Source organism: Balaenoptera ricei, chromosome 2, assembly GCF_028023285.1.
Source record: "Balaenoptera ricei isolate mBalRic1 chromosome 2, mBalRic1.hap2, whole genome shotgun sequence".
Taxonomy (NCBI): Eukaryota; Metazoa; Chordata; class Mammalia; order Artiodactyla; family Balaenopteridae; genus Balaenoptera; species Balaenoptera ricei.
The window spans coordinates 120,529,208-120,543,576 of record NC_082640.1 but is presented as its reverse complement, the minus strand read 5'-3'; the positions used below and the strand labels follow the sequence as shown (position 1 = coordinate 120,543,576).

Below are 14,369 nucleotides of genomic sequence, written 5' to 3'. Positions count from 1 at the left end.
ACCCAAAACAGTTAAGAAAATGGTAATAGGAACATACATATCAATAATTACCTTAAACGTGAATGGATTAAATGTTCCAAACCAAAACACACAGGCTTGCTGAATGGATACAAAAACAAGACCCATATATATGCTGTCTACAAGAGACCCACTTCAGATCTAGGGACAGATACAGACTGAAAGTGAGGGGATGGAAAAAGATATTCCATTCAAATGGAAATCAAAAGAAAGCTGGAGTGGCAATACTCATATCAGATAAAATAGACTTTAAAATAAAGACTATTACAAGAAGCAAAGAAAGACAGTACATAATGATCAAGGGATCGATCCAAGAAGAAGATATAACAATTAAAAATATATATGCACCCAACAAAGGAGCACCTCAATACATAAGGCAACAGCTCAATGCATAACTGCTAACAGCTATAAAAGAGGAAATTGACTGTAACACAATAATAGTGGGGGACGTTAATACCTCACTTACACCAATGGTCAGATCAACCAAACAGAAAATTAATACGGAAAAACAAGTTTTAAATGACATAATAGACCAGATAGATTTAATTGATATTTATAGGACATTCCATCCAAAAACAGCAGTTTACACTTTCTTCTCAAGTGCACATGGAATATTCTCCAGGACAGATCACATCTTGGGTCACAAATCAAGCCTCAGTAAATTTAAGAAAATTGAAATCATATCAAGCATCTTTTCTGACCACAACGCTATGAGATGAGAAATGAAATACAGGGGAAAAAAAGTAAAAAACACAAACACATGGACGCTAAACAATATGTTACTAAATAATCAAGAGATCACTGAAGAAATCAAAGAGGAAATCAAAAAATACCTAGAGACAAATGACAATGAAAACGCAACGATCCAAAACCTATGGGATGCAGCAAGAGCAGTTCTAAGAGGGAAGTTTATAGCTATACAAGCCTACCTCAAGAAACAAGAAAAATCTCAAATAAACAACCTAACCTTTCACCTAAAGGAACTAGAGAAAGAAAAACAAACAAAACCCAAAGTTAGCAGAAGGAAAGAAATCATAAAGATCAGAGCAGAAATAAATGGAATAGAAACAGAGAAAACAATAGCAAAGATCAATAAAACTAAAAGCTTGTTCTTTGAGAAGATAAACAAAATTGATAAACCATTAGCCAGACTCATCAAGAAAAAGAGGGAGAGGACTCAAATCAATAAAATTAGAAATGAAAAAGGAAAAGGTAACAGATACTGCAGAAATACAAAGCATCCGAGGAGACTACTACAAGCAATTCTATTACAATAAAATGGACAATCTGGAAGAAATGGACAAATTCTTAGAAAGGTACAACCTTCCAAGACCAAAGCAGGAAGAAATAGAAAATATGAACAGACGAATTACAAGTAATGAAATTGAAACTGTGATTAAAAATCATCCAACAAAACAAAAGCCCAGGACCAGATGGCTTCACAGGTGAATTCTATCAATCATTTAAAGAGCTAACACCCATCCTTCTCAAACTCTTCCAAAAATTGCGAAGGAAGGAATATTCCCAAACTCATTCTATGAGGCCACCATCACCCTGATACCAAAACCAGACAGAGATACTACAAAAAAAGAAAATTACAGACCAATATCACTGATGAATATAGACGCAAAAATCCTCAACAAAATGCTAGCAAACAGAATCCAACAACACATTAAAAGGATCATACACCATGATCAAGTGGGATTTATCCCAGGGATGGAAGGATTCTTCAATATATGTAAATCAATCAATGTGATAAACCATATAAACAAATTGCAGAATAAAAAGCATATGATCATCTCAATAGATGCAGAAAAACCTTTTGATAAAATTCAACACCAATTTATGATAAAAACTCTCCAGAAAATGGGCTTAGAGGGAACCTACCTCAACATAATAAAGGCCATATATGACAAACCCACAGCAAATATCATTCTCAATGGTGAAACACTGAAAGCATTTCCTCTAAGATCAGGAACAAGACAAGGATGTCCACTCTCACCACTATTATTCAACATCGTTTTGGAAGTCCTAGCCACAGCAATCAGAGAAGAAAAAGAAATAAAAGGAACACAAATTGGAAAAGAAGAAGTAAAACTTGCACTGTTTGCAGATGACATGATACTATACATACAGAATCCTAAAGATGCCACCAGACAACTACTAGAGCTAATCAATAAATTCAGTAAAGTTGCAGGATACAAAATTAATGCACAGAAATCTCTTGCATTCCTATACACTAATGATGCAAAATCTGAAAGAGAAATTACCAAAACACTCCCATTTACCATTGCAACAAAAAAAATAAAATACCTAGGAGTAAACTTACCTAGGGAGACAAAAGACCTGTATGCAGAAAACTATAAGACACTGATGAAAGAAATTAAAGATGATACCAACAGATGGACAGATATACCACATTCTTGGATTGGAAGAATCAATATTGTGAAAATTGCTATACTACCCAGAGTAATCTACAGATTCAATGCAATCCCTATCAATTTACCAATGGCATTTTTTACAGAACTAGAACAAAAAGTCTTAAAATTTCTATGGAGACACAAACGACCCTGAATAGCCAAAGCACTCTGGAGGGAAAAATATGGAACTGGAGGAATCAGACTCCCTGATGTCAGACTATACTACAAAACTACAGTAATCAAGACAATATGGTACTGGCACAAAAACAGAAACATAGATCAATGGAACAAGATAGAAAGCCCAGAGATAAACCCACACACCTATGGTCAACTAATCTATGACAAAGGAGGCAAGGATATACAATGGAGACAAGACAGTCTCGTCAATAAGTGGTGCTGGGAAAACTGGACAGCTACATATAAAAGAATGAAATTAGAACATTCCCTAACACTATACACAAAAATAAACTCAAAATGGATTAGAGACCTAAATGTAAGACAGGACACTATAAAACTCTTAGAAGAAACCATAGGAGGAACACTCTTTGACATAAATCACAGCAAGATCTTTTTTGATCCATCTCTTAGAGTAATGGAAATAAAAACAAAAATAAACAAATGGGACCCAATGAAACTTCAAAGCTTTTGCACAGTAAAGGAAACCATAAACAAGACGAAAAGACAACCCTCAGAATGGGAGAAAATATTTGCAAACGAATCAATGGACAAAGGATTAATCTCCAAAATATATAAGCAGTTCATGCAGCTGAATACTAAAAAAACAAACAACCCAATCCAAAAGCGGGCAGAAGACCTAAATAGACATTTCTCTAAAGAAGACATACAGATGGCCAAGAAGCACTTGAAAAGCTGCTCAACACCACTAACTATTAGAGAAATGCAAATCAAAACTACAATGAGGTATCACGTCACACCAGTTAGAATGGGCATCATCAGAAAATCTGCAAACAACAAATGCTGGAGAGGGGGCGGAGAAAAGGGAACCCTCTTGCACTGTTGGTGGGAATGTAAATTGATATAGCCACTATGGAAAACAGTATGGAGGTTCCTTAAAAAATTAAAAATAGAATTACCATATGATCCAGCAATCCCACTACAGGGCATATACCCAGAGAAAACCATAATTCAAAAAGACACATGCACCTCAATGTTCATTTCAGCACTATTTACAATAGCCAGCTCATGGAGGCAACCTAAATGCCCACTGACAGACGAATGGAAAAAGAAGATGTAGTACATATATACAATGGAATACTACTCAGCTATAAAAAGTAACGAAATTGGGTCATTTGTAGAGACGTGGATGTATCTAGAGACCGTCATACAGAGTGAAGTAAGTCAGAAAGAGAAAAACAAATATCATATATTAACGCATATATGTGGAACCTAGAAAAATGGTACAGATGAACCGGTTTGCATGGTGGAAATTGAGACACAGATGTAGAGCACAAACGTATGGACACCAAGGGGGGAAAGCAGTGGAGGGGCTGGTGTGGTGGTGTGATGAATTGGGCAATTGGGACTGACATGTATACACTGATGTGTATAAAATTGATGAGTAATAAGGACCTGCTGTATAAAAAAATAAATTAAATTAAATTCAAAAATTAAAAAAAAATTAATAAAAAAATAAAAAAGATGGCAATACTCTCCAAATTGATCTACAGATTAAGTGAAATACTTATCAGTTGCTTTCTTTATAGAAACTGACAAGCTAATCTTAAAATTAATATGAAAATTTAAGGGATCCAGAAAAGCCAAAACAATGTTGAAAAAAAATGTACAAAGTTGGAGGACTCAACTTCCCAATTTCACAACTTGCTACAGAGCAGAAGCAAGAAGAACTACAATCCTGCAGCCTGTGGAATGAAAACCACATTCACAGAAAGAGAGACTAAATGAAAAGGCAGAGGACTATGTACCAGATGAAGGAACAAGATAAAACCCCAGAAAAACAACTAAATGAAGTGGAGATAGGCAACCTGCCAGTAAAAGAATTCAGAATAATGATAATGAAGATGATCCAGGGCCTCGGAAAAAGAATGGAGGCAAAGATCGAGAAGATGCAAGAAATGTTTAACAAAGACCTAGAAGAATTAAAGAACAAACAGAGATGAACAATACAATAACTGAAATGAAAACTACACTGGAAGGAATCAATAGCAGAATAATTGAGGCAGAAGAACGCATAAGTGACCTGGAGGATAGAATGGTGGAATTCACTGTCATGGAATACAATTAAGAAAAAAGAATGAAAAGAAATGAAGACAGCCTAAGAGACCTCTGGAACAATATTAAACGCAACAATATTCGCATTATAGGTATCCCAGAAGGAAAAGAGAGTGAGAAAGGACCTGAGAAAATATTTGAAGAGATTATAGTCGAAAACTTCCCTAACATGGGAAAGGAAATAGCCACCCAAGTCCAGGAAGCACAGAGAGTCCCAGGCAGGATAAACCCAAGGAGAAACACGCCAAGACATGTATTAATGAAATTGACAAAAATTAAAGACAAAGAAAAATTATTGAAAGCAACAAGGGAAAAACGACAAATAACATACAAGGGAACTCCCATAAGGTTAACAGCTGATTTCTCAGGAGAAACTCTACAAGCCAGAAGGGAGTGGCACAATATATTTAAAGTGATGAAAGGGAAGAATCTACAACCAAGATTACTCTACCTGGCAAGGATCTCATTCAGATTCGAAGGAGAAATCAAAAGCTTTTACAGACAAGCAAAAGCTAAGAGAATTCAGCACCACAAACCAGCTCTACAACAAATGCTAAAGGAACTTCTCTGAGTGGGAAACACAAGAGAAGAAAAGGACCTACAAAAACAAACCCAAAACAATTAAAATGGTAATAGGAACATACGTAGCAATAATTACCTTAAATGTGAATAGATTAAATGCTCCAACCAAAAGACACAGGCTCAATGAATGGAATCAAAAACAAGACCCATATATATGCTATGTACAAGAGACCCACTTCAGACCTAGGGACACATACAGACTGAAAGTGAGGGGGTTGAAAACGATATTCCATGCAAATGGAAATGAAAAGAAAGCTGGAGTAGCAATTCTCATATCAGACAAAATAGACTTTAAAATAGAGAATGTTACAAGAGACAAGGAAGGACACTACATAATGATCAAGGGATCAAGAAGAAGAAATAACAATTAGAAATACATATGCACCCAACAGAGGAGCACCTCAATACATAAGGCAAATGCTATCAGCTATAAAAGAGGAAATCAACAGTAACACAATAATAGTGGGGGACTTTAACACCTCACTTACACCAATGAACAGATCATCCAGACAGAAAATTAATAAGGAAACACAAGCTTTAAATAACACAATAGACCACATAGATTTAATTGATATTTGTAAGACATTCTAACTGAAAACAGCAGATTACACTTTCTTCTCAAGTGCACATGGAACATTCTCCAGGATAGATCACATCTTGGGTCACAAATCAAGCTTCAGTAAATTGAAGAAAATTGAAATCATATCAAGCATCTTTTCCGACCACAACAACGCTATGAGATTAGAAGTAAATTACAGGGAAAAAAACCACATAAAAATCAGAAACACATGTAGGCTAAACAATATGTTACTGAAAAATCAAGAGATCACTGAAGAAATCAAAAAATACCTAGACACAAATGACAACGAAAACACGATGATCCAAAACCTATGGGATGTAGCAAGAGCAGTTCTAAGAGGGAAGTTTATAGCAATACAATCCTACCTCAAGAAACAAGAAAAATCTCAAATAAACAATCTAACCTTACACCTAAAGGAACTAGACAAAGAAGAACAAACAAAACCCAAAGTTAGTAGAAGGAAAGAAATCATAAAGATTAAAGCAGAAATAAATGGAATAGAAACAACGAAAACAATAGCAAAGATCAATAAAACTAAAAGCTGGTTCTTTGAGAAGATAAACAAAATTGATAAACCTTTACCACTCATCAAAAACAGGGAGAGGCCTCAAATCATAAAATTAGAAATGAAAAAGGAGAAGTTACAATGGACATTGCAGAAATACAAAGTATCATAAGAGACTACTACAAGGAACTCTATGCCAATAAAAAGGACAACCTGGAAGAAATGGACAAATTCTTAGAAAGGTATAACCTTCCAAGACCAAAGCAGGAAGTAATAGAAAACATGAACAGACCAATCACAAGTAATGAAATTGAAACTGTGATTAAAAATCATCCAACAAAACAAAAGCCCAGGACCAGATGGCTTCACAGGTGAATTCTATCAAACATTTAGAGAAGAGCTAACACCTATCCTTCTCAAACTCTTCCAAAAAATTGCAGAGGAAGGAACACTCCCAAACTCATTCTACGAGGCCATCATTACCCTGATATCAAAACCAGACAAAGATACCACAAAAAAAGAAAATTACAGACCAATATCACTGATGAATATAGACGCAAAAATCCTCAAGAAAATACTAGCAAACAGAATCCAACAACACATTAAAAGGATCATACACCATGATCAAGTGGGATTTAGCCCAGGGATGCAAGGATTCTTCAACATACACAAATCAATCAATGTGTGATACACCATATTAACAAATTGAAGAATAAAAACCATGTGATTCTCTCAACAGATGCAGAAAAAGCTTTTGACAAAAATCAACACCCATTTCTGATAAAAACTCTCCAGAAAGTGGGCATAGAGGGAACCTACCTCAACATAATAGAAGCCATATGTGACAAACCGACAGCAAACATCATTCTCAATGGTGAAAAACTGAAAGCATTTCCTCTAAGATCAGGAAATAGACAAGGATGTCCACTCTTGCCACCATTATCCAACATAGTTTTGGAAGTCCTAGCCACAGCAATCAGAGAAGAAAAAGAAATAAAAGGAACACAAATTGGAAAAGAAGAAGTAAAACTGTCACTGTTTGCAGATGACACGACACTACATATAGATAAACCTAAAGATGCCACCAGAAAACTACTAGAGCTAATCAATGAATTTGGTAAAATTGCAGGATACAAAATTAATGCACAGAAATCTCTTGCATTGCTATACACTAACAACGAAAGATCAGGAAGAGAAATTAAGGAAACAATCCCATTCATCACTGCAACAAAAAGAATAAAATAGCTAGGAATAAACCTACCTAAAAGACCTGTACTCAGAAAACTATAAGACACTGATGAAAGAAATCAAAGATGACAGAAACAGATGGACAGATATACCATGTTCTTGGATTGGAAGAATCAACATTGTGAAAATGACTATACTACCCAAAGCAATCTACAGATTCAATGCAATCCCTATCAAATTACCAATGGCATTTTTTACAGAACTAGAACAAAAAATGTTAAAATTTGTATGGAGACACAAAAGACCCTGAATAGCCAACGCAGCCTTGAAGGAAAAAAACGGAGCTGGAGGAATCAGGCTCCCTGACTTCAGACTATACCACATAGCTACAGCCATCAAGACAGTATGGTACTGGCACAAAAACAGAAATATAGATCAATGGAACAGGATAGAAAGCCCAGAGATAAATCCACACACCTATGGTCAACTAAGCTGTGATAAAAGAGGGAAGAATATACAGTGGAGAAAAGACAGTCTCTTCAATAAGTGGTGCTGGGAAAACTGGACAGCTACATGTAAAAGAATGAAATTAGAACACTCCCTAACACGATACACAAAAATAAACTCAAAATGAATTAAAGACCTAAATTAAGACTGGACACCCTAAAACTCTCAGAGGAAAACATACAAAGAACATTCTCTGACATAAATCAGAGCAAGATCTTTTTTGACCCACCTTCTAGTGTAATGGATATAAAAAGAAAAATAAACAAATGGGACCTAATGAAACTTAAAAGCTTTTGCACAGCAAAGGAAACCATAAACAAGACAAAAAGACAGCCCTCAGAATGGGAGAAAATATTTGCAAACGAATCAATGGACAAAGGATTAATCTCTAAAATATATAAACAGCTCAGGCAGCTCAATATGAAAAAAACAAACCACCCAATCAAAAAATGGGCAGAAGACCTAAATAGACAATTCTCCAAAGAAGACATACAGATGGCCACAGGCACATGAAAAGCTGTGCAACATCACTAATTATTAGAGAAGTGCAAAGCAAAACTACAATGAGGTATCACCTCACACTGTTTAGAATGGGCATCATTAGAAAATCTACAAACAACAAATGCTGGAGAGGGTATGGAGAAAAGGGAACCCTCTTGGACTGTTGGCAGGAATGTAAACTGATACAGCCACTATGGAGAACAGCCTTAAAAAACTAAAAACAGAATTACCATATGACCCAGCAATCCCACTACTGGGCATATACCCAGAGAAAACCGTAATTCAAAAAGACACATGCACCCCAGTGTTCACTGCAGCACTATTTACAATACCCAGGTCTTGGAAGCAATCTAAATGTCCATCGACAGACGAATGGATAAAGCAGATGTGGTACATATATACAATGGAATATTACTCAGCCATATAAAGGAACGAAATTGGGTCATTTGTAGAGACTTGGATGGACCTATAGACCATCATATAGAGTGAAGTAAGCCAGAAAGAGAAAAACAAATATCGTACATTAACGCATATATGTGGTATCTAGAAAAATGGTACAGATGATTCGGTTTGCAAGGCAGAAATAAGAGACACAGATGTAGAGAACTTTTGGACACCAAGCGGGGCAAGTGGGGGTGGGGTGGGGGGTGGTGCTGGTGGGATGAATTGGGAGATTGGAATTGACATATATACACTAATATGTATAAAATACATAACTAATAAGAACCTGCTGTATAAAAAATAAATTAATTAAATTAAATTTAAAAAAAGGAAAATGTAATAAGTTAATAAACAAAAAACTCAATTAAATAGAGTTGGGAGACCAGAAGGGGGAGCTCTCACACCCTGTGATGATAGAACCTAACAGGAAGAAGACAGACTCCTTTCCTGGCAAGGACTCAGCCAATGCAAAGCCATGAGCTCTTTGTTTTAGTTATGGTCTGTATATTTTCACACTGGACTGACGACTTTCCTTGAAGACAGACTACCTCTTTTTTGGCTAAAGTCTTTTTAGAAAAGGTTATCCTTACCTGGGGAACTCCTCTAGAACTCTGAGGTACCCATCTTACTGGCCAGGTGCTTTGACAAGTCCTTTTCCTCTCTATATAAGTGCTCTCCTTCCTTCGCCATGCCGGGACTTGCATGTGGTTTGGCATGGTTGCAGACCCCAAATTGCAATTCTCTGCTAATACTGAATAAACCCATCTTTGCTGGAGAAATATTTGGCAGTGTTTTTGTCTCAGGTCAACAGCAGTCTATGTGCTAGCATGTGCACTGTTAATGGGTTTGTCACTGTTTCTATGCTTTTTCAGTGGGCAGAGTAAGGAAATCCTTTTTTTTTTTTTTTAAGGAGATAATATATCATGAGTTCATACTGATATTTCCAATTCAAGTTTAAGAGTATAGGGTTATTTCTTAACCTCTGATTTTCTATTTCCATCTGTTTTCTCTCACACTAAAAAAAACAAAAACAAAAAAATAAAAAACTTGCCACAAAGCAAGACTAATCAAGACAGGGTGGTACTGGCATAAGGACAGACACAGAAATCAATGGAAAAGAACTGACAGTCCAGAAATAAACCAATTTATCTATTTTTAATTAATTTCTGACAAGGCTGCCAAGACTTTATTGGGGAAAGAACAGTCTCTTCAAAAAAGGATGCTGGGAGAACTGGATAGCCACATGCAAAAGAATGAAGTTGGATACCTACCTTATAGCACATATAAAAATTAACTCAAAAAGTATGAAATACCTAAATACAAGCCCCAAAACTATAAAAATCTTCAAACAAAACAGAGATTTGGCAATGGTTTCTTTTTCTTTTTCTAAGAAATACACATTTATTTGTATTTTCAATACCGCAAGTTCAGTAGCAATTATGAGCTGGCAATGGTTTCTTAAATATGACACCAAAAGCACAGGCAACTAAAGAAAAAATGAAATTAAGTTTAAAACCACAATTAAAAATTTTTGTGCTCCACAGGATACTATTAAGAAAGTGAAAAGATAACCCACAGGATGGGAGAAAACATCTGCAAATAATACACTTGATAAAGGTCCAATATTCAAAATATATAAAGTACTCTAACAACAATAAAAAGACAACCCAATTTAAAACTGGACAAGGGATCTGAATTGACATTTCTCCAAAGATACAAACTGCCAATAAACACATGAAAAGATGCTTAATATCATTAGTCATCAGGGAAATGCAAATCAAAACCACAGCGAGATACCATTTTACACCCAGTAGGATGACTACAATCAAAATGTCAGATAATAAGAAGTACCAGCGAGGATCTGGAGGAACTGGAACACTCAAACACTGCTGGAGGGAATAGAAAATGATGTAACCACCTCAGAAAATAGTCTGGCAATTCCTCAAAAGGTTAACCATGGTGTTACCATTTGACGTAGCAATTCCATTCCTAGGTGTTCATGCACACAGGAGAAATGAAAACATATGCCTACACAGAAACTTGTACACAAATGTTTATAGTAGCATTACTTACAACAGCCAAAAGGTGGAAACAACCCAAATGATAAATGGATAAACAAAATTTGGTATATCCATACAATGGAATATTATTCAGCAATAAAAAGGAAAGAAGTACTGATAACATCTACAGTATGGATGAATTTTGAAAACATTATGCTAAGAGAAAGAAGCCAGATACAACAGACCATGTATATGATTCCATTCATATGTAATAGGCTGAACAGGCAAATATACAGAAACAAATAGTACCTTAGGGATGGGGGTTCAGGGGTTGGGGATGTAATAGTTAAGGTGATGAAAATGTTCTTTAATTCATTATGGTGATGGCTGCACACCTGTGCGAATATACTAAAAACCAATGAACTGCTTTGGGTAAATTGTATGGTATGTAAATTATATGTCAATAAAGATGTTTTAAAACAAGGAAAGAAGAAGGGATTGGTAAATCGTACTTCTTTTAAAAATGGCGTAGTTGGGTTTATGCAGGGTAAAAGAGAAAGCTGGGCATTATTAGCTCTATAGGACACAAAATTTGTGACCTTCACTAACAAACAAAGTAATTTGATTCAACGGTCAATAACAAGTAAAGATGCTTGTGACTTACAGCAGACACCGTTAGCTACCTATCCAATATCTATTTTCCCCTTCTTCCTTGCTAAAAGAATACAGATTTTATTTGGGGGTGACAATACACTCATCTAAATATTAACTTTTGTGGCCTCCCTTGATGCTAATTCTATCCAGTGAGACATAAATGAAAGTCTTCTGGGAGCTTCTGGGAAAGCTTAGCTTTCCTGACCAAAATCAACAGTCAGGGCTGGCATAGTTAATTTCTCCCTTCTTCTTGCCTTGAACATATATTGTGATGTCTAAAGTTGCAGCTGCCATCTTGCATCCGTGAAGCAAGGAGCAAGACAGTGAAAAACAACAAACTAAAGATGACAGCTCAAAAAGACAGAAGGGGCCTGGATCTTTGATTACTTAAAAGAGCTGCTATACCAAGCTGGACTTCCTATTCAGACTTTCTATTATCTTAGAAAAATAAAACCTTATTTTTAAAAGCTCATATAGTTAGGTTTTCTGTTTTTTAAAGCCAGACTCAGTCTCAATCAAAATAATGTTTCCTCAGCCAAAAAATTTTAAATCTTCCAGTCTATTTAAAATTCAAAGATAGTCTCAAAAATCGAAGTGGGAAATTGGGTTAAGGAAATTTCTGATTTTTCGCACTGGACATCTAAGATTTTTTTTTTTGAAAAAAAATCTGTTTCCACCTTCAAGAATAAGGAAAATAAGAACTCATATTACCTGACACATTCTGTCAATATTTTCTTCAGTTGGCATTACGAAGTACACTGCAGGAACATCTGGAATAGGATCTCGATCAGAGTGCAAAAGCCTAGGACACATAAAGAATATAAAACTTTTTTCTTAGTCACTTATCTAAAAAGATAGCTAAAAATTTTACAGTATTTCTCAAACTAGTTCACCAGTTCAAGGACAGTGACCAGTACTCTAAAAGCTCTTGATGCAATTAATTATTTAACCCAGCTTTCTCCTTATATCAATGTTAATATTATTTATTAGTAAGATCCTAATCTCAGTCTTCATTTCTTGTACTCCAATCACCTTATTTCTAATACCTCTTATGGTCAGTCTCTTCTACCAATATTCTCCTTGAATGAGAACTAAAGCACATTCAAAATCAATTTTATTCCCATTTTTCATAGAAATATGGTGGGGGGAGGTAAGAGGGAGGAAAGTACAGTTCTCTGAGAGGGAAAACAGAAAGCTGGAACTATCTTTAGAAGCAATGAAAAAATTTAACCATAAATAAAATCAAATATATTTTTTAAATGAAAGGTATACGAATGCTTCCTTAAAACTTTAAGACAATCTATATTGTTCTACTTGTTGCTTCGTAAGAGAATGCATAAGAGATCGGCTAAGCATCTTATAGATTGTACCACTTGATAGTTTTCTCTTTTACAGTTCAGGAAGTATATTCATTCAAATATCCCAATATCAACTGAGAAAATATCTTTATTCTCCACTGTAAGATTTCACCATGCTTATATCAGGAAATATGAGAAATGTTCTATTTCTACAATATTCTAGTCATCCTTCTATACGCAATATTCCATACACAATCTACATACATCCTTCTATATATACAATTATTTCAGTCATCCTTATAAAGGAGAGAGTCAAAGAGGCACATGCTGCCAGTGAGCCTGCATTTGATAACTTTTTTCCCTCTGTTTGGCTGCTGCTAACACCAGAAGGATTATAATGTGCTGGCAGCCATTGTTTGTTGTCTTCTTACACTGGCTGTCCAACTACCTAAAGGGCTACAACCACCAATTCATGTTCTGGAAACTGTAATTATTGTTTCCTACAAATCAGCCTAAACCAGCTTGCAGAATATAAAGTAACTGATGAAGTATTCTCCAGCAAAAAAGGAAGAATAGTCAGAGGCAAGGTGCACAGGAATTTACCAGAGTAGCTGTGTAATCCTTTCATGCTCTGATGGCAATAGCAACAGGTGGGCAGCAAGAATGCACAACTCTCAAACTGGCAGAATATCTTGTCACTCCTTAAGGAAGTACTGAGGCCTCACTGTTATTAGTCACTGTTTCTGAGTCACCATGGTTCAGTAGACAAACAGCCCAGAAACAGTGGTCAAGCAATCTGGCCACGACTCTGCTATTAATTACCTGTACAATCATGGGACAATCACTCGAACTCTACAAACTTTAGTCTTTTTATTAGTAAAATAAAATAAAGGAGTTAAATAGTAAGGTAGCAATAGTAACCAATGCTTATAATAAACCATCATTTTCAAGGATGGCATCAAGCTTAACTCCAGTTTAGGTCATAAGCATTAACATGTCACCACCAACAAATGTGTAGTTTAAGTCTGACATAAAAATGAGAGGAAGAACCTGCCAAATACCACGTTTCATCAAACCTAAGGTGCTATCAATTTTAAAACATATTATTAAAACAGGCAGAAAATGCTGCCAATTAAACTATGTCATGGCATTATTAAGTAGACCTTAATTTCAGAAATATTAAATTAAAAAGTAAAAAGTATATTTTAGAATTAATGCAATATTCTATTAATTTAAAACAAATATTCAATATAAAATTGAAGAATTGAAGAATTTAACAAGATTCTGATACGTTACTCACTGGAAATCTAAAACCACATTCCCAATAAAAGAGCACACTATAATTCAATATATTAAAATATCACAGACTGAAAACTGATTATAACGTCATAAAAGAACAAAATGCAACTAAGTTAGAACACTGTA

The 14,369-nt window shown here is 35.3% G+C and overlaps 1 protein-coding gene across 1 annotated transcript in view; it reads right to left on the bottom strand.

Moving 5' to 3' along the window:
* The window catches only part of SCFD1 (sec1 family domain containing 1), a 142,228-nt gene that overhangs the window by 115,128 nt on the left and 12,731 nt on the right, over positions 1-14,369 (bottom strand). Inside the window, exon 4 of the mRNA XM_059914032.1 lies at positions 12,358-12,448. Within this exon, the coding sequence (XP_059770015.1) occupies positions 12,358-12,448 (91 nt within the window). The remainder of the gene's footprint in view (positions 1-12,357; positions 12,449-14,369) is intronic.